The 24,417-nt window shown below is 32.3% G+C and overlaps 1 protein-coding gene across 7 annotated transcripts in view; it reads left to right on the top strand.

Annotated features, from left to right (window-relative positions):
* The window catches only part of LOC144858828 (kazrin-like), a 74,206-nt gene extending 70,455 nt beyond the window's left edge, over nucleotides 1–3,751 (top strand). For 5 of the 7 annotated variants that reach the window (XM_078714948.1, XM_078714947.1, XM_078714950.1 and 2 more), the window contains one exon: nucleotides 3,060–3,751. In XM_078714948.1, coding sequence (XP_078571074.1) covers nucleotides 3,060–3,191 — 132 coding nt within the window. In that variant the 3' untranslated portion in view covers nucleotides 3,192–3,751. Of the gene's footprint in view, nucleotides 1–2,378; nucleotides 2,455–3,059 lie in introns of all 7 variants that reach the window. The other 2 variants (XM_078714952.1, XM_078714951.1) reach the window with 2 other exon arrangements.
* The last annotated feature ends 20,666 nt before the right edge of the window (nucleotides 3,752–24,417 follow it).

Below are 24,417 nucleotides of genomic sequence, written 5' to 3'. Positions count from 1 at the left end.
TACTACAGTATAACAGTAACATAGCTTTATATACTAAATACCACATTATATAGTATGTACTGTATAAAGATGTAACGCTCCTTAAAAATTATAGTAAAACAAAAAAACTTCGGCACAACAATTGCATATTAAGAAAAATGAAAATTTTATTTTTAATTGAATATTAACACAGGTAACCAAAGATCACTTTTCTTTATGCCATTTGTTGTTTATCAAAGTAAATTATAATTATATTACCAAAAATTATTGAGCTTATTAGTATTAATAAAGATCTGTAATCTTGATTAATTTACTAATCAAACATTTTTGTAATACTTAATATTCTTTCTTTAAAAAAAAACTGCCAAAAATATGGTTTTTAATGGGATGGAAACCTGTGTAATACAGAAAGATTTTTTAGTTATCTTTAAAATTTAACTGCAATATATTTTAAACTGCGCAATTTCAGTTATTTTTGTTTCATTTCTTAGAGTACCGTTACATCTTTTAAATCATTTTATAAATACATATTATAACTTATAACATTTTAATTTCAGATGACAACAATGGAATAATAATTTTATGTGTTTTAATTTTGTGTCTGTTAAAATTATCTTGTATATTATTCATATTTTATATACTTGCATGTTATTAATTATTTATACATATAATTATTATATAATTTAAATTGTGTAATGAGCATGGCCATAATTAATAGCTTTGAATGAAATTTCATTCCATTATATATTTCAACTTTTACTAATTTTCAATTGTTTTTATTTTGTGTGTGTTGTTTATTGCGATTTGTTGTGGAATATGGATTTAATTGTTTATGATGAAAATAGTGAATATTGTACAAGAATAAGAAAAACATTTAAATTTATTTATTTAATTTTTAGTTGTTTTTTCTACTACTGTAACTGTTTTGTACAGATTAGGTAAAATTACAATTATATTTCTTTTGTGTATACTTGCCATTTAATTTTGTACCAGGGTTCCAGTGTTCTATTTGATGCTAAATGGTTCTATTACATGGCAGATTATTTACAAAAATGTTTAGAATTTTGTGCAATGTGAGGATGATGACTGTGTTGCGTATTAAATAAATAACCTGTACTAAACCCCTACTTTTAATGTTCTACTCTGCAGCCAAACACTTTTTGAATGGCCTACCATAGTCACTCTCCCAACAGAATAATTAAATAAAAGTTCACTTTTTTTTTATTTCAATGTAGAAAATGGTATCATAAAATCTTTATTTAAATTTAAATTCGTACCATCATCTGCAGATGTGTAGCAGGCCATTTTCAGAATATACACAGACAGATAGCTGCATAAAATAGAAATTAATCGGATATGTTATTTTGTATTAAATTTAATGTTTTCCTTGACAACATTTATGGAGCCTTTTAAGTACCAATACATGTCTGTCAGTGTTTCATCATATCCTGTATCTTTCCTGTACCTTTTCTAAAATCTAGGTTTATTATTTTTAAAATCACAAACATACAGTACTTCAGGGGTGATTATTATTGACATTGGTGAAAATCTTGTAAAATGTTGCAAAAATAAGTAGATTGTATTAAACTTTTGATAAAAGTACCTTCTTCACGAAACTATTATTCTTTAAATGGTATTCATTTCTTGTGATTAGATTAAAAAAGTCAGTTTTATCAGTTATGTAAAGAAGGTTACACATTATGATCTGCACATTTTAGATTCTTTCATAGGTTGTACTTTATAGTTCTAGATTGTGATCTTTTCAGTTGGAGGTTGTTTTGAAAACTAATTTTATCATTCTATAGTTTCATTGATACTTGAATTGTGACTATAGTTTACTGTTAGTATGGAGGTCTTGGCACTCCTCATGCTAAGCCTTCCCATGTCAATGAGATATATTAGTTTTGAAGGGTAATGCTGTGAGGGCAAATAGACCCTTATAGGATAGATTATCAGATATATGCATAGAGGGGTAAGGGTCATGCCACATAGTACAGATCCTATCACACCAGACTTGTCAAAAGACCTGCATGGATTCTTGGTTGCTTTTCGCATGTGTCACATAGATTTAACTCTCATCACCAATCTCAGACCTGATGTGTAAGAAATCTCACTTCTGACAGCATGATATGGAGTCTATAACTTATCAGTTTCACATTTTAAATTTGGAAAACAAAGCACACTGATCCTGCTACTCACGATAACCTTTGACCTTCTAATAGCCTGTCAGTATTTGCATAGTGCCAGTTCATCCTCAGTTGACTGAGAAAATGCTATGTTAAAAACCATCTATAAGATACCATTGCGATGCATTTATTTGTAATGTTTGTGTTTGTATCCCAATAATTGGCGATCTTTATTGGAAATACTGATTCTGTTTTATTTGCATCAAATTCTAGTGGGTTAGTCTTGAATCTTTGAACAGAGGAGAATTCTGAGGCTACAGCACCGGTTTGGAGACATCATTTTTAGCTGGTGTGTGAGTCCTATCTACCAGATATACCAGAGTTTAACTCACTCTCTGATGTTGTTACTCCCTTCCTCTATCTAAATAAAAAATAAATAATAATAATATCCTAAAACAAATGTACTATTTTTTTTTTTTATAGATTTTTATACTAATGTTTTGCATTAATTTTTGCTTTTTCTATATAAAAAAATCTTCTTCTCACTTTCGATATATTATTTTTGTTCAATGTTATTTTTGTTTTTTATGATCTGTATTATTTTTTCAAAGCAATGATTATTGTAGTAAGAAAGTATCAAGTATCAAGAAATGCATGATAGAAAATTATTATTAAAAAAAAATTAAATTATATAATTTAAATTTAACAAATGTGGCTTTAAATTGTTTTTATGTTCTGTCAAAATATAGAGCATTGTTTTTAGTACTGTATTACATTTTTGTTTTGGTGCACCAAATTTCATAACTGAAATATAAATAACAAAAGTACAGTAGTTATTTTATGTGCGCTATTTTATGTTTTATAGTAGTTTAGTTAGATTATTAATTGATTAAGATAGTACATTTTATTTTAATTAATTACAAAACCTAATTTAACTGTATACAATTTTTTCAGGGTTCTGTCGGACGAGCTTTTGGCCGGAAATTTCGTCAGAGTGCAATGGAGTACCAGAACCAGGGCAACTTCTCACAGCCAATTCAGAAATCTCGAAGTCACGAACTCTTGAACAACTCGACCGTATCGTAGCAAATTTAAGACACTCTTCCAGACCAAAGATGATCTACTATTTATTCTTTTCTAAATTGTAAATGATGTGGTATTCTTAAAAGTGTATGCAGCTGAATTTTAACACAATCTTTTATTTTACAAAATCTGTTGGATATCACGATTTCGTTTGATATTACAATTCACTTTGATATCAAAAACCTATTATTAATATTTGTTATGTGACCAGCAGTTCAATAGAAATAATAAATATGAGATAATGTATATTTATGTGGATAAAAACGCTTTAATTAAAGCATAGACACTGACATTAAACATATCCTTTATACTATTATTCTAAACAAGGAACATATCAAGTAGCATAGTTTTCTATTACTACTTATCAATACAATTTCATAAATTTAATACATGTTAACATTAAATCAATAACTATAGGATAACTTCTTTTTCAAAGTAAAGTGCATTGCATAACGAATTTAGCCATGCATATCAAGCATTAATAACAGCGATAAGCCAGAAAACAGTAGAAGTTTGTACCAAATATGTTTTAACCAAATATTATATCATTGCTTTGGTTTATATATGTTTAACTATTGTTTTTTTTATTTAGTAATATTTTTTTGTCAAATTCTGATAAATATTACCAGGAAAAGTGTTTAATATGTGATATATCATGAAGCTGCCTTGCGCAATACATCAAACAAATTATTTTTTAAACTAGCAAAGCTTGTATAAAACAATAGATTTTATTGATTTTAAAAAAATTGTTAAAATGGTGAGTAGTCTGCCGCATCAAATAATGCTTGCCCTCCGTTAAATTTATGCTTGCAAAAATTATCTACACATTCTGAGATTCTTTAACTGTGTATAGGAAAAAGGTAGTATAGCATAAGCAAATTCCATAATACAGTGGTCACCTTCCCGAGAGACGAACAAGGAGAAATGTATGTTTTAACCATGTAGCCAACCCCTTTTTATGGGACACCCATATTTGTTGGGTCCTGAAGGACATACTCTATAGCGTATCCATCACATGTGACCCTGTATTTATACTAATTTTCATACAGAACTCATTACACAGTTTTTTGTCTATGATACTGTAAAAATATATGCCATATAGCATGAGAATCGTGTGTAATTTCCGACTTAGTAACTTTTCGACTTGTTTATTACATTTAAACACGTCAAGCTATAATAGGTGGTAACATGAATATAAAAATAATATATATTACGTAGTGTGTGCTTAGCTATTTTAAGAGTTTTAATTTTTAGACCAATTATGAGTATAAATGTAAATTTTAATATACATCATCGCCTTATTTATTGTACATAGTTTGATTGACACTTGTATATACTTTTGGCTAATGCTATAATGTGAGAATGGGCGCTAATTTTTATGTGTGATAAAATTATTAATTTAAAACTTGTGAATTTTGTTGGACAGTTTTGTTTAAGGATAAATTAGGGTGATTAAACAAAATATAATAACTTTAGAAAGTTCAATTATGTTTATTTTTGTTTTAAATATTAAATTATTCTATGCACAAAAATGAAGTTAAAAGTGTATAGATTAAGTAGGTCAAATAGTTTGAACTTTGAAATGTTGGTATACAGTAGACCCCTCCTTTGGGACACCCTTATTCAAGGGACACATTACTGTGAAAAGAGGGGAAATATATCTTTTAACACTACAGCCAACCCCACTCAGTGTGCACATTCTTGTGAAACGAGGGGAAATGTTTACCATAGCCAACCCCTACTACTTGTTGGGAACCAAAGGTGTCCCTTTAAAAAGGATTCTACTGTATGAACTTTTTGTGTTTTTCTGCACCATTTCATTGAATACTCTATCACCTTCGGGTCTTTCTTTACCAAACTATATAGGTTCCTGCTTAAGTTTTTTTTAAACACAAAATATTCAAATGAACACCAACTAATTGATAACACAGTAATGCAATGTAATTAATATATTTATATTTGTGATATTATAACATGTAAAGTGTAGATAATATATATAACCCAATTATGATATCAAATACTCTAATTTAAACACATGTTTATGTAAATCTTTATAAATAATGTGATTGGATCAAAATGAAGGTTAATAACAACCATTGGCTTATTAATAAATGTATTCAATCACATTTTAGAAATAAAGAAAATCACCTCCCTTTGTCTTGAATACATACATTTGGATTCTGTCTACATAACAGTAAAACTATATAATAAATTTCTTAGCGTTCTTCAGCATTGGCATTAAGACATTGTATCAGTTCGCATTTGTATGTGGTTTTAATTGAATCTAAACGTCAACTCATGTGACTTTTATTTGAACAAGAAATGTTCATATTGAGAGATTTTTTTTTTCAATTTAAAAGATAATAATAGTAATAGTGCTGACTTCCCAGATACCAAGGTTAATTTTTCTCATGTGACTTTTATTTGAACAAGAAATGTTGATATTGAGAATTTAAAAGATAATAATATTATTATTGCTGACTTCCCAGATACCAAGTTTAATTTTTCTGCTTAAGTGGTTTTTCTAATAATTTAGTACAGTATTGTGTATCATTATGGCAAATGCACATTTATCTAATGTACGGTATATGTTGATTAAAACTTATATGCTTTCAAGCCTAACTAACACGGTTGTTGTACCCTCCACATGGAATATAGTCTTTCCAAAGTTATTTTAATAGTCGTATAGCGTTTAACCTAGGTGATGGCTCTTTCATTTGTGTTTTAATAGCCTTGTATATGAATTTATTCAATAGATCTTGCGTTTTGCCCTTACAAAGTACTATAATGTCATCGTGCAATTTTAGTTGTATTTTGATGGTTTTGTTTGCAAAATCAAATGACTTTTTTTTCTTTAAAATGTCATATTATCAACTTGCCACAAAATACTTATTGTTTTCTTTGTTTTTGTCAGAAAGTAATTTTGTATCCAATAATAATATGCCAGTGAGTTTATAACTTACATTTAATAATTTTAAACAATTACATTAGATATATAATTTATTAATGTAATAAGAATTTTTTTTTATAAATTGTGTTGCTATCTTTATAAACTTTTTAATCCAATTCTTAGTGTTGTGTCTCCACATATTGCAATATTTGTCCAGTGTCATAGGAAAATTATCATCTCATGTGTATCATATAATACTAGGTGATATGTGAAACACATGTGATGTTGTAATTACAAATTATCCTATGATACTGGAGAAAGTATCGAGAATTGAATGAAGTTTGATAGGAAATAAAGAAAATTAAATAGATATAATATAGCTATAGGCTACTATTGAAAGTTTGATGAAAGCTAATAGCTAATAGCTAAACTTCAGTTGATAATTCTGAAGTTATCTAATATTATCAATGTAAAGATAACTCAATTTCCTAATCAATTTAATTTAACTACTTTAATTTATGTAATACAAATAAAACATACCAAACTATTATTTACCTCTTATACAAGTATTTGGTATCCTATAAATATTTCATATTTTTGTATCTGAAATGACTCTGTAAACCATTTAAATGTTGTTTTTATAGATAGATGAACATTTATAAAATAATTAAGACTATCATTGCGAAGAATGGACGTATTTTTAATTGTATATACTATACAACAGACTGGTGTATATAATATATTGTACTGTATTTGAAATCAAGAAAATATTAAGAAGTATGTAAAGAATAGTAGCTTGAAAATTGTGTGTTTGCAAGAGAATTTTAATAAAGATTTAGGGAGGCTTATGCATTGCTTTTTGTGTCATTTCTTTACTGGATGTTATTTTTACAGTAATACTATAATCATTCTATATCATTATTACAATGTAGACCTATCTTGATGTTTAATATAATAATAAATAAATAAGATAATGAATTATAACAACAAAAAAATCTCCTAAATGCAATAATATACATAATTTCCATGAGTCCTTAGTAACATGTGGTACTTTTCATATTGGTTGGTTTTCTGATTGGTTAGAAGTTGCCAAGACAAGTTTGCGTTATCTGATTGGCTACTCAGCAACCGAGGAGAAAGCGCGCGCTGCGCGTACAGACGATTGCCGTGGTGATATTCGAATGTTTCTGTTATGACATGCATAGTGATCGCTGCTGTTGTGAAATCACAATCTATCGCTCTGGATAAATACAACTGACTTAGGAATAGTCTGCTAAAACTTGCTACCGGTAACAGGATTACATCATTTGAGGTAAGTAGTGTGTTGGATGTGTAATTGTGCCTGGCACAAGGCTAGGCTAGCCGCCTAGAATGTCATGAAATGAATGTTGCGTCTGCGGTACTTATTTGGCGCGCCTAGGCCTAAGCGCTAAGTAGTGGATTAATGTCGTAGACGGTCTGGTAGCCCTAGAGTATACTCTATGACTACCTAGAATGGAATATAGAGGCCTAGCTATCCTAGGCTTTGATACGTTTCTGATTATTAGGTTGTTAGATAGTTGATTCGGAACTCAGTCTTAGTTGGGCCTGAAATTAAGTCTACTTTTTCTAAACTAAAAGCTTATTATTGATGAATACATAGCCTCGAGGTCAATTTACACAAGAGAACAGAAACGGTAAGCGGACGTTCTGGTCGTGATATATGCAATGGATGGTTAATTTACTGGCGAATTTTAATTAAGTTTATTGTTAATAAAAAACTGTAGGCATGATAAATTAGATCCATATTAAATATTGATAAGGTATTAAAATATTTTAAAAAGCGTGGATGTATTCCATTCTTTGGAGCTCACTAGGCCTAGCTGCAGCAGGTAAGAGGAAGTTTATTTCCCTGGTAATTGGCCTACAGATTCTCGTGATTGTGTCCTTTTAGGGATGTGAACCAAATAGACGGGTGTCCCTCAAAGGTGAGTAGTTCTAGTTAAAGTATGAACTCTGTATCGACCTTGACATCAGTGTCGATTTCATCGATAGTTAATCGTTAATTATTAAGCAAGGGTTTAGAAGTTGTGATCCTATAACATAACGATTTAACATTTAATATCTTAATGTGCTTACTATTTTAGGGTCTCGTATGCATTGTTGAATGGTAATTTGGATTCATTAAACGTTTTGCATTATCTTGCAATCCAATCAGCAGGCCTAATTTTTATCCAATTATATAAAGATCATATTGCATGAAACACGTGTCTCTATAGGTAACAATCATACGTACTGATTTATACCGACGTTGGTGATCTGTCTAAAATTCTATCCTAATTTCTTCAAAATATGATGGTCCTATCAATCTTGATTGTGGTCAATATTGTCGTCATTTTTGCCCTGGGCCATCACCATAGTTACTAAATCTATTTTCGCTGTTTTTCGATCTTTTCATATCATTTCTAAAATTGTATCCATTTTTTGTAGTTTGATCAATCAGGAAAGTTAAAAAATAATAACCTATTTGTATAGGCCTACCTCTCCCTGGATAAATTATCCTCCACTCCACTCGGATTTTCTTTTTTCCATTCCGTTCGTTTGTGTTTGTCGTGATGTCATCTCAATATATCTTTTTCTTAACGACTTTCAATAAAAACCGGAATTTATGAAAATGGGAAACTCTCCCAAACCAGACTTTTCTTGGACCAAAAGTTCCGGAATTCAATTTCGGAGTTTCTATCGGCCAAACGGTATGTCAGACTTGATTATACTTAAAGTAGACTTTTATATTATTATCTGATCTGAATAAAATATATAAAATTATTTATTTTTTTTATGTTTACGCATTGTAAAATGGTATATTTAGCATCGGGTTAAACTGTATCAAAACTTTTGCTTCAATGTTTGTTGATTCTTCGTCACTGTCGCTACTAGGTGATTATCGTTGTCGTATGATCTAGGATATCACAAGTGACAGGATGTAGATTGATTTCAAAACGATAGCCTGAAACGTTATAAGATAACGAAAATATGACATCCATCATCGGCTTCTTTTCACCAGTATTATTAATTTGTTTTTGACATTTTAGAAGTTTGCTAAAGCATACCATATCGATCTTCCATTTTCTTTTGACGACAGGTAATATGCACCTTTTGGTGGATGTTAGTGAAACACAAACTGTTGTGCCTCGACAAAATACAATTATTATCCGTCCATTAGTCAAGTCAAGTTCCATTGTTGCTACTTGTATGGACATAGATAACTTTCAAAGTGATGATAAAGATTAATTTGTTTGAAAAACCATGTTAAAGATATCTTGAAGGTTTGCACAAAAGATTGTAAATACTGTATTGTAAAACAAATATTGTTGAATTGCAGAATATTGTTTGAAGTGGGGTTCACACACTGCGAAAGTTAATGTATAAAGCAATACAGTTGTTGTTCATGTTCATACAAGCAAGGTGGTCATAATATGTTTCTCAATTTATCTCTAAGCTGTATCTTTACGGCTATGTAAGTTGACAACTGTCCAGTACACCCTAAGACTTTCTCAGCACGGTAATTTAAGGTACTATTACAAGATCTCTTATCTCTTATGTCATCACACAGTAGAGGTAAACTATTTAAAACAATAACGATACAACCCTTGAGCCATTATGTGAACACACCCTGCACAAATCTGCCTTTACCACTGCAACAGTTTGTTTTACCTTTGTGAAGTCAGATGTTTAACCTTTTCCACCATTACGAGTGTTTAAATATTTGCTTAGAATTGAACCCATACCTTTCGAGGGAGGACATAGCATACATTCGAGTGACGGTCTTCTTTATGTAAAAAAGATTTAATCCATAGTGTCCAATCAATTTAGCACACCAAGAACCATCGTAATACACATTTCTGCATCATTGAGTTTTCACATCACATTGGACTTATCAGGATTGTACGGTAACACGCCAGCAGGTTTGTTTTCTTCTCTGAAACCGTTTGGTGATTTGCTAACTGTAAGTATACGTTAATTATACGTTTTTGTTGGCTGTGTTGTAAAATGCTAATCAAATTTTGATAGAGAACTGAAAGATCCTGTGTTAATTGTAGCATATTTTAATAACTTGTATAGAATAGTACGTATCTGAACAACCATAAGATAGAGCTCAAAAGATTATTTATTGTGTAATTCACATTGAAAACACAAGCACAAACAGTTAACATCAGCGCGTTAACATCTCATCTCTATTTTTTCCAGATTGGACATTTAATAGAATGAACTAATTTTGTTTTGGTCGAAGTATCTAAACCACGTTGTAAATTGTCCAAGTATGATGCACATGTGCATATTATATCAGTTATTTTATTTCATATATTCATTTAAATAAACATCGATTTTTACTTTTTTGGGAAAAGATTAATTGACAATAGAGTGTTCTAAAGCGCCCTCTGCGTATAATTATAAACGATACCTCTTTGCACGTAAAATCGATCATCAAATTGAAGTATCTAAGTTATCGTGTCACCATTTATTGAAATTTCGTCAACGTTTTCCAGAGCCTATGGTAATAGAATTTATGTCATATACTACAATAAGGTAGGACATTTCCAAGACTGGCTTTCTTATTTTTTTTTTCACGTACGTAGGCCTAGGCCACGATTTATGTATCATGCTACGATGGGCCTACTATTTTATGTATGATTATTATATTTACTATATTTGTGGTAAAACATTCATTCTATTCGTTGTTGACCTTCACATTTGCAAAATTAGCATAGTTAGTTGCTAAGTTACAAAAAAAATATATATTTACAGTAGATACAATAATTAAATGTAAAAGTAACGTGTTAGGCAATTTATTTATTAAAGATTAGTTTTTATGTATAAAATAACAATGTCATGTAGTATACTCGCAGACATATTATTGTTTAACTCGTTTAGTACTTGAATGTGCTGTTCATTAATAATCGCTTTATCTTCTTTTTTTTCCTTTATTTTTTTCTTATACGCTATAGGATATTTCAACAAAACTATTTTAATTTCTTTTTATATTGATAATTTACTATAATTACCGTACAGTTCATTATACTATGTTTTTAAGTAAATCATTCGCCATCAATCAAGATACAACAACACAGAATCGCATTACTACATTCAACGTAATAGCTGTAAATTAGCGCCTGTATATATTTCATTTTTCACATTCATAAAGATCGACACATTTAAGGCATATTTTTTAGTAACATAATTATTATCAAAATATTATTGAACGATACACTTTGTATTCTTGAAAATGAGTTAATAATAATTAATAAGGAACACATTAAAATGAATTTTATCACCGTAATATCAGTACTATAAAGGACTTTATATTACAATGATCACGTTAATTATGTACATACATAATTTTTCCAAGGTCCATATTAGTTTTTCGTTTACAAATTTAATAAGTACATAGATTCATTAATTCAATCATTCCTTGATAATAATATGAACGATTGTTTCCTAATAAGACGAGATGGTAAGCATCTGCTTATGAATTATGAAAGATTCAATACGGCTGTAAAACCCATGTTAGGTTTAAAACACATTTTTTAATCTACAAACCAATATTATTCGAGTATGGTCATTTATAAAAACAGAAATACTATTTTTGTTAAAAGGTGCTTTGCATTTAGCTCAACGTAATTATAATAATCGCTAAAAAGAGATTTAAATCTAATACATACGGTCTGGTGGGAAAACACAAAATGAGTTATACAGATTGATTTATCTATTTATACCTAATTGCGTTGGAAATTATGACTTTTTTAATGCATCGTTGTGTATTAATGTTAGTCTTGTGTAGATACAATGCCAACGTGTGCAAGATAGTGTGATACTTTGCCACACACATTTCACTAACATTAGACATATCATCACAATCGACAAAATTGTGACGGTGTGACGGTGTAATCAGTACGGTTTGGTGTCTTAAAAATAAAAAAACAAATAATAACAATTTAGTCAAATAACTAGAAAATCCAGAAGTCTCACCTGGAGATTCCCATGAGGTATTGGCCGTAGTGTTAAAACATTATTTTCCCTCATTCGTTTCTCGGGAAAGTCTCCCCTAATAGGCTGTCTCAAAAGATCTGTTATACTGTAGTACAGTATGTATCAGGAAAATAGATTCAGATCTTGTCTTTATCCATCGGGTTGTTTGAAAGTGATTTGATTATAATGCAATTAAGCCCTCATAAATATGGAGATGATATATTAAATCGTATAAAAGCAGAACGTTCTTTTGTCGGAACCATTTCTTAATATTCGATTGAATGTCACATTAGGTCACTGGTGATGGAAATAAATTGTTATTGAAAGATATAATATCCACCCGTGCTTATTACATAAGATCTGCTGTTATACATTTCGGTACGCTTTCCTTTTATCTAAAACTAGATCAGGTCATATAATTGTTTTATTGTCTTAACTACGATTTTATCGATAGTATCAACAGCAGTAGAAAATTGATAGTTTGATCGATGATTTGTTGTTGATTCCATCCCCATTAAGACAACGTATAACTTTACCCGCTACGTGGAGAGTTCCTGATAGATTAATATCTGCAGATTCAACATGCTCTGGTGGTTAATTACGGTGGCTTTTATGCCTTTTATTTATAAATACATGTAAAGAAAGGTTATGTCTTTAGTTGATTCCTTATAACCTTTTTAATTCACCAGCAATATTTTTAATCAAAGCTTGGTTCCCACTTGTAGGCAACACAAGTGAGCTGACCAATCCCAAACGACAGTTCGGACGATCCATCGTGTCGTGATTTTGGTCAATTTACTTGTGGTGCCAAATTGGAACCAATCGTTACTTCTAATAAGCAAAATACTGATGTAGAATATTGGATTCAATGCACAAATAAATAATACATTTAGATAAATAAATTAAGAATGAACGTTGAAAATGACAACGTTTGTCGCCTAATGTCCTTTCCATCCCGCCATATTGTCCCTTACAGCACTGTACATAATTAATACTTTTTTTTATTCAAACCATTAATATGTTTTACGGACCATCAATTTCACTGTCGAGGTTTAATGTGACGTTTAGATTTGATGCTTCTTTCATAGCAACTAACTTTGTTGTGTTTCGAAGAATTATGTTATTATAGTAACTAATTATTATATTATAACAGCGCTTACTTTAAAAACTAGCATTTGCCCTTAACATTTTGGTTCATGTAGTACCATTATTGTGGCATTCATCAATATATTTGCAGAAGTCGATATAGTTTTAGTTGTTATAGTTAGCAGTGGTTAGGTGAAAACTTGTAGCTTTATTATCAAACTTGGTATATCTCGTTCAATCTAAAGAAATGTAACTAATTATCTAAGATTTAAGAAAAATTTATTTTAATAAGTTATTTTGAAATCGGACTTAAAACAAACTTGAGAAGATTTCATTGCTTTAGCAAGTTTGATAACTTTGACCTCACCTCATCTTTAATACAGTTTAAACCATGACCTACCTCGATGGCTTTGATGTGATGTTAATTTTCTGTTGATAAAAAAGAAAGAAATAGTACAATAAACTCTACATTATACTCAAAGAGAGACTAGACTGGTGATATTAGTTCCATTATTCCATTTTGGTCTGTTATACCTCGGTATTCTTGAGGACGCTGTGTTTACTACGTCGTCGACCCTTCTTATCTTTCTGGACCGGGACGATGTCATAAATAGGAGGTAGTGTAGCCCATCATCCATTGTCATTGCATTTTAGTTTTATTTTCCTAATTCATGTATAGATTATCTGACCTCTCGTACAAATCATAATTTTTCTTTCTGGAGAATTTGAGTGTGAGTGTTGTTAGTTGAATGGTCACAAAGAGATTAGTTTTTTTTTTCTGAAACACGTGGATAAGTGACTTATATTTTTTGCGAATGTTGTTATTAGATAGAGTAATCAATAAATGTTGATTTCGGATACCGCTATTAAAACCGTTAAAACAAATAATACGACTATGAAAGTAATAACCGGATATGGTTCAAACTCCTGCACACTGCATATTAAGTTGTTCATGGATTTGTGATTCTGAACATGCTGGTAAATACGCTGGTTGTTGATGACGGTTGAAGTGATAATTGTATGTATAATGCTTTTTAATTTGTTACAATCAACAGTATAATAATATACATCAACGTCACTATGAAATTAATGTAAACGCATTGAATCTCTGTACAATTGTATGTAAACATTGCTAGCGAAAAATATAATGTGAAGAGATGTGGAACATGTATATATGAAAATAAAAGTGGGACGAACCCACATAAGATACAAAAAATAATAAATTTGGGAAGATTACGTCAGTTTTTATACTGACTTAATAACATACATACGACTAGAGTGTAATATTTTACTGAACTCATTGACACTTGTAATCCTAGTAATGTATAACCGGTGATCCCTTTAACTTATAATGCATGTTTAATGATTGCTGAATGTCACAAATGTGGCATTTTATATATCAATTTGTTGGTCTGTCAAATCATGTTTTTCCAAATTAAAATCAGGGTCGATGCTTCATTGAGGTTCACCTTTAAAACTGTTCTAATGTCATAATGGTGTCATAGTGTTACCTACGCCTATTCGATTCGTACATTGAAACCCAAATACCCAAACACCACACACATACGAACGACTCCACGAATATCAGTGGTTCTCGATTCAATGTTACATTTATGATGAAACTATTAATACCTGTAGTTGTTTATGGATACCAGGTTATATTGTTTTGTATTAAAACAAAAAATACAAAGCAACAAATGTGAATTTCATCCCTAATGTCAAACATAACAGTAGAACTCTTAAGCTTGGTTCCCACTAGAACGTAACGCAAGGACGTAAACGCAACGCAAGCGTTTTAACCAATGACAAGCGAAGTTATAGACAGTTAGCAATCACAAGCGAATAAGCCATCGCTTGTGATTGGTCAATTCACTTGCGTTGCGTTACGTCCTTGTGTTGCGTCGCTAGTGGGAACCACGCTTAAGGGGACACTTTCGGGACCCAATGCATAGTGTCCTCTCTTAATTGAGTGTCCATTGGCCGTAAAGATGTTAAAACATACCGTATAGTACTCCTCCTTAGTTTTGAGAAGGTATACACTTAATAATATTAGTATGGGTGTCCCAAATTAGAGGTTCTATATTCTATGGCCTAATTATTCCCAGTGTAAGATACAAACGTATCTTTGCTTAACAATCAAATTCTCTATCCGGAAAGTAATGTTTACGTTTATCATTTAATTTTTATTTGAGCATTAGTGATAAATTTGATTACGATGGTACTGGTAGGATAATAGTCTTTTCATATAATGAATTTGATGCATTTTAGTTACTTATGCTCTGCAAGAAGCGTTCAGCAAGCCGGTAATAGGGTTATCGAGCGAAACGAGATGACTTAATTTAATAATTTCTCTAATTGAATGTTTACTCTAGGAGTGAATAAATATGTCATCTATGTACTAATGATAATTAGTAATGAAAACAACAGGGTGTAGATACTTTCACAGCCCTTCTGCTTGCTTATTAACGACTGGAACAGCGACTACTACTTGGCAACACACGGTGTATACAGGATTCATTTCGTGATGCGCCACCGACTCGACGTTTTCGGACAGATGTGTTCTCTACGTGTTATTACACGTCTTACGTCATAGCAGGTCCCACAGCCTGACTACCTGGTTATGCTTGATAAAATATGTCAATGCTTTGTTTTTAAAGAACTATAATGTAAGTTTTTCATTGTTTTAAACATGTTATCTAACTGGTGAATTTGTTTTTTAATCTAATGTCAATTAGTCCGATTTTGATCCGGCGTCCGAGTACACGAATCAGCCTGAAGGCTCTGAACGTGGTTGCGTTTCTTGATCAATATCAGTAAGTGGGAATATCTAGTCTTTGAAATAATTACGATAATGTGCTGATTGCCATGGATTTTATCACATGTTAATTTATACGTCGTCCGCTTACGTTTAACACTGCTGTCGATTTCAGGATATATTATTATAAAAAACAATAACGGTAAGATTTTCATAATTGAACCATGTTTATCATTTTCGCTTATCTTTTATATATTGTAATTTTGTCTATAAGTTATGAGCGAATGCAGTTTATTAAATGAACTAAAAGGTAGGTCTATAAGTGTGGATGAGGATATTGATGAAGACGTCATTGATAACAACTGGTGACGATAGTTAGAAACAAATAATGACAATGAACAGTTGCAGGTCTAGAAAGACAATTTTTAGTTGGTCATTTATTTAATGTCATTTATTTAATATGAATAGCTTATTCTGTGTTCTGACCCATAGAGTAACTATTGCCTACTATACAGGTTTGATAGTGCAGTTAAGATTATGTTGGTGGTAATGTTAATAAAACCAGCGATGTTATTGATTACCGTACGTTAGATAGATGATCATCACAATATTCACCATTGATCTACCTACATAATATGGTTATTATAGTAGTTGGTAGTTATTTAACGATGATTGTAATAACTTGTTTGTCTATGATGTAACGTTGAGTTGAGTCGTATTGATCTTTGTAAATTGGTCAAACTTGTTATACCTTAAAATGTTACGGAATATTGTACTACTTTTTGGAAATATATCGTTTCATATTGAGTTCAGTGTTGTTAAAGTGCTTAAGAGTGGAATTCACTTTTCTCGGTCTACCATCATAGTGCAAAGTCCCTCAATGTATATATTCGTTTTGTACTAGGCTATTAATACTGGTATGTTTCCAAGTGGCAGTATTGTTATAGTTAGATATATTAACCACATCAACAAGAAAATACAAAAAACCGACATCATAATTGTAATTCAGTGTAGGGTTTAAAGAGTTCATCAGAATAAATTTAAAACGTTATTCCACTGTTTTCATTACATTCTGAGTGAGATTTGATGGTTCCCCCGCTCGCCCCTTTTCGATACATCAAAAACCGTTTTTTGTATTATAGTTTACACTTTTGGCTCAGTTTCCATGAATCGTATGTTATTACCAACACAGTTTAACGTCTTTGATAAGTTAAAATGTCTTATATTCTTATCTATCATATACTTTCTTGTGATTGGTACAATTTTAACATTGATAAGACGTATCAATCGTGATCTATGCTGATATTCTTTAATTCGTAATCTTATATTGAACAATACTTTCCTTGCATTTTAATTATACTATCTTGTAGTTAGGCTCAAATCATGTCTGTTAGGTAATATCTGTACGTAGTTTTCAGAATATGTGCAGTAGGCTTCTGTATAAGGCCTACAAAATAAATGTTTATCCATTTTGCTATAACTGAAATATTCATGAAATTACGAGATTAATTATATTATCGGTATACTGCTGTCATGTCATTGTCTCTTTCTCGTATCATCTTGACACTTGACATGATACCCCGTCAACGCACGAACACGTTCCGAATGCCATTAACATATTTGTGAGTTTGCGCCTCGGACTGCCGATGGTCAAAAGTATCAACATAAGTCCGCTTTTATATCAGATAGATATTTAGATATAACATGAATGTGTAAAGTACATCCTACGGCGGTTGTTTTAACTGCCGTCATCTTGGGACAAGACCTACTTTCTATGCAAATTGTGCTCGTGTTTTTTGCACACATGTATATATATACAACGTGTTATAGGCGAATCTGTATCGTTTCAAGTTGGAGTTACAATGGTAGGGGTTGCTAGTCGACGTAATAGAAACCAATTAGTACTCAGTAGGCATGGGTTGAATAATAACCACACATCTTTGTACTAAATGTGACCCATCGAGATAAAAAGTCTTCAACGTATCGGTCTTATAGTTTTTATGACATTTAGATCATTGTTAGTTGTTAAATTTGCTCATTAATTTGTTCTTGAGAATGGTTCCATGATATTTTTCATATTTTATTTTATAGTTATAGTAAACGTCTTATCTTTCTTATTTTATAGAAAAATAAAGGGCTCGCGAAACTTGTGGGCTTTACAGTATGTATGAATAGTTATTAGGTTATACCTTTTGGGGATTTATAGAATATTTTTTCTTAGAATTATAGGCCCTATTGTTAGGACTATTGTATATTCTTTGAAAAAGAAGGCAATTTTATATTTTATTGTCATCAATACCGTAATGCAATAATAATAATAGTAGTAGTAGTAGTATGGCAGACGTCTGTCGCAAACGACAACATGTAAAAAATAGAATGACTATAATATAGGCCTAATAAACTGTATATAGCAAGTAGGAATATATTTTGTCCATGTTACTCCATGTTACAAATTAAGCACCATTCTATCCTATATAACACTCTTGATTACTACTGATCAATTCTTATTTGTATGTTGCTACAAGTGAACATCCTTCTTACAGTCTCAATAGACTGTGTTAGTCTTTCTTCTGGCTGTAAAGAAGAACTTTTAGGCGTCATTGACACGGCGGTCCATTGGGATAGACTCGTTAGGCAGGCAGTGCCACACGGCGGTCCATTGGGATAGACTCGTTAGGCAGGCAGTGCCACACGGCGGTCCATTGGGATAGACTCGTTAGGCAGGCAGTGCCACACGGCGGTCCATTGGGATAGACTCGTTAGGCAGGCAGTGCCACACGGCGGTCCATTGGGATAGACTCGTTAGGCAGGCAGTGCCACACGGCGGTCCATTGGGATAGACTCGTTAGGCAGGCAGTGCCACACGGCGGTCCATTGGGATAGACTCGTTAGGCAGGCAGTGCCACACGGCGGTCCATTGGGATAGACTCGTTAGGCAGGCAGTGCCACACGGCGGTCCATTGGGATAGACTCGTTAGGCAGGCAGTGCCACACGGCGGTCCATTGGGATAGACTCGTTAGGCAGGCAGTGCCACACGGCGGTCCATTGGGATAGACTCGTTAGGCAGGCAGTGCCACACGGCGGTCCATTGGGATAGACTCGTTAGGCAGGCAGTGCCACACGGCGGTCCATTGGGATAGACTCGTTAGGCAGGCAGTGCCACACGGCGGTCCATTGGGATAGACTCGTTAGGCAGGCAGTGCCACACGGCGGTCCATTGGGATAGACTCGTTAGGCAGGCAGTGCCACACGGCGGTCCATTGGGATAGACTCGTTAGGCAGGCAGTGCCACACGGCGGTCCATTGGGATAGACTCGTTAGGCAGGCAGTGCCAACTCCTCCTTTGTATTCAAAGTTTCTTTGAAAGTTTACATAATAGAAAATACACTTAACCGAGTTCGTGGCTCCTATACATATTATTTGTTAATACAAATATTAGGCCAAATATACAGAGAGGAGGTAACTTCGTATTGGCGGTTAATAATTCCATAATTAAACCCTGTGTTTATCAACCAATGTTCACCGTGTTTTTCACCGACAGTATACTTTTTTCAGTTTTAAGGTAGGCTCAGATTGTTTTCTCTTTACAGTCACTATTATTTTCCAATTAGTTTTCCAATTACCAAGCATTTTATTTAAGAGTTTTTCGTCAAATCCGCTACGGGATGAGAGCAGCCATATTTCGAACCGTGTTCAACCACCATAATTGATAATTGATAAGTTTAGTCGATGTAAATTTAGAAATGATGACAGTCCTACATTTGTAGGACTATTAAGAGCAGCTGAATTTCGATTCCTACACAACAAACTTCCCACTTTTCACCATAAACTACTGAACAATTGCAATATTTGATGTAATTATGGTATCACTAACTTCCTTTGATATTGATATGACTCATAATTTGTATTATTCTCTTTTAATCGTTTAGGAATAATACTGTAGTTTTGGTTGTAGGCCTAGAACAAATAAAACTGTGTAATAATAGAATAATAGATTTTTCAGCAGCCTTTTTCAACATTTAGGACTAAAATCACGTTCTTTAAACTCTGTCTACACTATCAAACTTTATGTGACAAAAACATGTGATTTGCATATCACTACCATATTTGGGCACATCACACTTTTTTTGTCAAACTAGTTTGATAGTGTAGACATGGCTTTATGTAGACATAAACATGTATTGATGTTTAACATAACCATCTCGTTGTATTTATTACGTCGTTATCTGTTCTATTTCACATTACATTCAATATTAGCAATTAATAATAAAGCCATGTGACATACCTCAGTTAAAAATAAATCATGTAAAGTAATCTAAACGACATTCATACAATGTAACCAAAATATGAAAAATACTCAATCCAGTTGTAAGGAACCACAAACAGACTAATTGAAATGTTCTATTTAAAACATATCTGAAGATTTATATGTTACTATCTTTAAAAGGGTCACGTTCGTACATCGTGACATTGGTAAATCGTCAATTCAGTTTCGTAAAACCGCTTTGATCTGTGTATCTGCGTAGCTTTACTCCGATTTAGTCGTACTGCATCGATTTGTTCATTCATTCATCTAAATGTCTTAGAAAACACGCCAGACAAAAATAACCGTTTTTACTGCATTTTCAATGTGTACAATATAAACATTGAAGGAAGACCTACTTTTTTTTTACAAATCATGCTTATGAATATGATTAATACAAATAAACACATTCTTTGAATGACGCGACCAGATACAATACAATAACATTGTATTATGGCATTTTGATTTTCTTCTGGGTGTAAAGATGTGAGTACCCATTAGTATGGTAGGCCTATAATTTGTGGTAATTTATTTTAATGTATTAATTACATAATAATGATGGCATTATAAAGTATACCACAATATTTAATATTTCTCTTGCCAAAACTGTAACTAGTTATTGTATAGATTTTATGAAACCATTTTCAAATGTTTAAGAAAGTCATCTTGTGATGCAAAACTTTAATAAATCTCTTTATAATAATTATGTTAATTAAATAAAATGGAGAATAAATTACACTAAATACATTAATTTGTGTCTCCCACGAAAGATCTCAAGAAAGTTTCACAATCACCAATGAAAATCACTACGATGACGTATTAAATTATTTTGTATTCATATCATAATATTTAAAACGTACTGTATCTATATTAACGTTCTTATTAATATTAAACTTATCAACGCAGTATGAGTGTTTGAAATCAATGTAGTTAGATTACCCTAAGGGGCTTCATAGACTCATTACCCCCAGTTTATTGTTTCCCTGTCTGTTTACACAAATCCAATCTAATCAGCACATTCCTTACACTACTTTATAAGATTAACTCTAGCTAAACCATGTAGAAGGATATAGTCAAGTATATGTTGACAGTTCCCTGTATAAACACACCTCATACAGTAGGATTAAGAGTAATAAAATCTCCCCGTGTACTGTATCTTAAATTATGCAGTATAGAAAATATTATTTTATTACTTAACATTAAGAATATTGTAATTGACGATTTTTTTTTCATTTTGGCGTCCTAATTTTCTGCAATTTTGGACGAACACTATTCATTGCGAATATGACTATATCTATTTTCATTGTACTTTAATGTTAACTGTATAGAAAAAAAAAATTAGTTACAGAGTAAAACGCATTGTTACAGCTAGCAGGCCATTAACTACTCGTACGTCTCCATCTCACAAGATTCTGGGTGATTCCTTCCAACTCTATCCAGTTATAACGAGTATTTCCACTTCCCTGTCAAGTTCTCGCATCCAGGTGTTTCTTTGGGCATCTTCCATGTGAGCTCCAGGGGGCGTGCCTATAGTGATGCATGGTTTGTCCCTCAGTGTGTGTCCAATCCATATTTCCATCTACCATCTCTCTTTCCACTAGGTCCTACTAAGTCCTTTCCAACAGATAATCACTTCTCGCCACCATATTCTGAGAATCCCTCGTAGACATTAAATTGATGAAAACTTGAATTTTCGTTATTAATTGATCAGTAATTCTCAATATTTCTGAACCATATAGCAATTTGACATTAGATTTGAATACTTTCATCTTTGTGTGTATAGTGTTATAATTTATAGCCTAGCACCTAAAACGAGTGAACTATTTACAAATACACGATATTTCATGGTACCTTTTATAGTGTTAAGTTGTACTAAATATAACCATGGATTATTCATTAATCCATGATATGACCATAGAGATATTATGACCAATCGAGCGTGTATTGTTATGACCCCCCCCCTCCCCCCGGGGATGATTTTCTATAATGTCTACAAGTTTTGTGGAAATCCGTGAGTCTAGCGGTTGGCTCTTTTCATCGTCTAGATCATCACACATGCAGCTGCCCCTTCACATTAATTACTAACAGCGTGCTAGCTAGCCCCCTACAAAAACAGATAATTAAACCTTAGTTTATATGGTAAGGGAATGTTAATTATACTAGTCATTATGTTTACGGGGGTTAGGCCCTACTTAAAATGCGCAAGTGTTTTTCGTCAAATCGTGGAAACGTAGCGGTAGGCCTATACACATTAAAATCAGCAGTTCCGTGGTTTTTCTAATTTTATTTTGATCTACAAACCTTTTAAATGATGTATTTTAGTGCCAGGATGATCTACAAATTATTATACTAAATATAATTATTACATATATTACGACATTTAAGTAGGCCTTAACATATTACAAATTTATAATACTTTATTATTTTAAAATAACTGTTCTGACTCGGTAGAAATCTATTATTTATTTAAAATGATAGTTTTAGTGAGTTTAGCGTTATTGATACTGTAGAAACAAACATTTAAATAGTTAACTGAAATTAATTCCCAATTCACCTACTCCGACATTGTGGCATCTCATTCAACTAATAACATCACAGCCTATTAACAATTTTAGACTATATTGAATGTTTGTAATCGCCGTTGCTGTAATTGATACGTTTAGTGGTGATCAGATAAAACATTTAAACGTTTATCTATTAACCATGATTTACTCTATACATAATTATATTATGTTCATCAAAATAAACGAATCAATTAATGGTCTCGTTAATGTGTTTTTTTCATACTTTAATAAGATTAAGCTGTAAACATGTTACATACCAATTAACCACCATGAATAGACTTCAAGAAATATTCCACTGATCTTGTAAACTGCTCAATAAAAGATTTGCAATTTTGTTGTTTTGTTGTTAATTTGAGTGTTGAGTTTAGATAAATTGTGAGATTCTATGTTCGTGTTATCTTTACATTTAAGCGTGGTTCCCACTAGAGCGTAAAGCTTGGTTCCCACTAGAACGTAACGCAAGGACGTAAACGCAACGCAAGCGTTTTAACCAATGACAAGCGAAGTTATAGACAGTTAGCAATCACAAGCGAATAAGCCATCGCTTGTGATTGGTCAATTCACTTGCGTTGTGTTGCGTCGCAAGTGGGAACCACGCTTTACGCAGCGACGTATCGACGCAACGTGATGCATTGCGTAATCACAAGTGGGAACCGACGACGCAACAGTGCTGCAAAAATCGCAGGTTTGATTTCACGCAGGCGGGGGCAAACACAATTATTGGAAGGGCATTTTCTTACGTTGCGTAGGTTGCGTTGCGTCGCTAGTGGGAACCAAGCTTAACAAAGGCCTATCCGCAACCCGCACGTACTCCACGGATCATTGGTCTTTTATAGTTCACATCAGAAATCGCATGTTTGTATTTTTAGATGAGAAATAGTATTTCTTTATTGGAAAATGAAGATGAACATTATCTGTATATTTTCAAATCTTTTAGTCTCTTTCTCCGAGCCATTGTATAATGAATTTTAATAATATTCATTATTATTATTCAAGACATGTCTCCAGTCCCTTATTTTATAGTTAATTCATTTTGATATTCTTCAATTTACTTTTTAATTTAATTACGTCTAGTCTTTATATAAACGCCCACTCTTTATGGCGCCTAGATTATTAATATTATTATGCCATTGTGATGAATATCTATTAACTAAGCTGAATTTTAATTTAATACAGTTTTTATTATTTAGAATAGGCTGAAATAATACTCTTTTTTAAAGTGACCTAATGCATTGCGTTTTACTGTAGCACTACAGTAACTGTAGCGTATGTACGTGCGTTTATTTTTTTTTCAGTCAAACAATAGAGATCAATTGCTTGTTTCCCAAACTCTCTAGCGACGTTACAAATTCTGCAGTATCGCGTCTGCTGACACAGAAACAGGCCCATGCTATGGCATGCCTTATGATAACGTCCGGATACGGAGTGTAATTGTATTTTTAGAGGCGTCGTCATGTCAGTTTGCGCACAAACCCTGTCGGCCAAATATCTAAAGCTTGGTTCCCACTAGAACGTAACGCAAGGACGTAAACGCAACGCAAGCGTTTTAACCAATGACAAGCGAAGTTATAGACAGTTAGCAATCACAAGCGAATAAGCCATCGCTTGTGATTGGTCAATTCAC

Source organism: Antedon bifida, chromosome 2, assembly GCF_963402885.1.
Source record: "Antedon bifida chromosome 2, ecAntBifi1.1, whole genome shotgun sequence".
Classification (NCBI taxonomy): domain Eukaryota; kingdom Metazoa; phylum Echinodermata; class Crinoidea; order Comatulida; family Antedonidae; genus Antedon; species Antedon bifida.
Note: the sequence above shows the minus strand (reverse complement) of the source record. Positions and strands in the feature narration are given on the sequence as shown.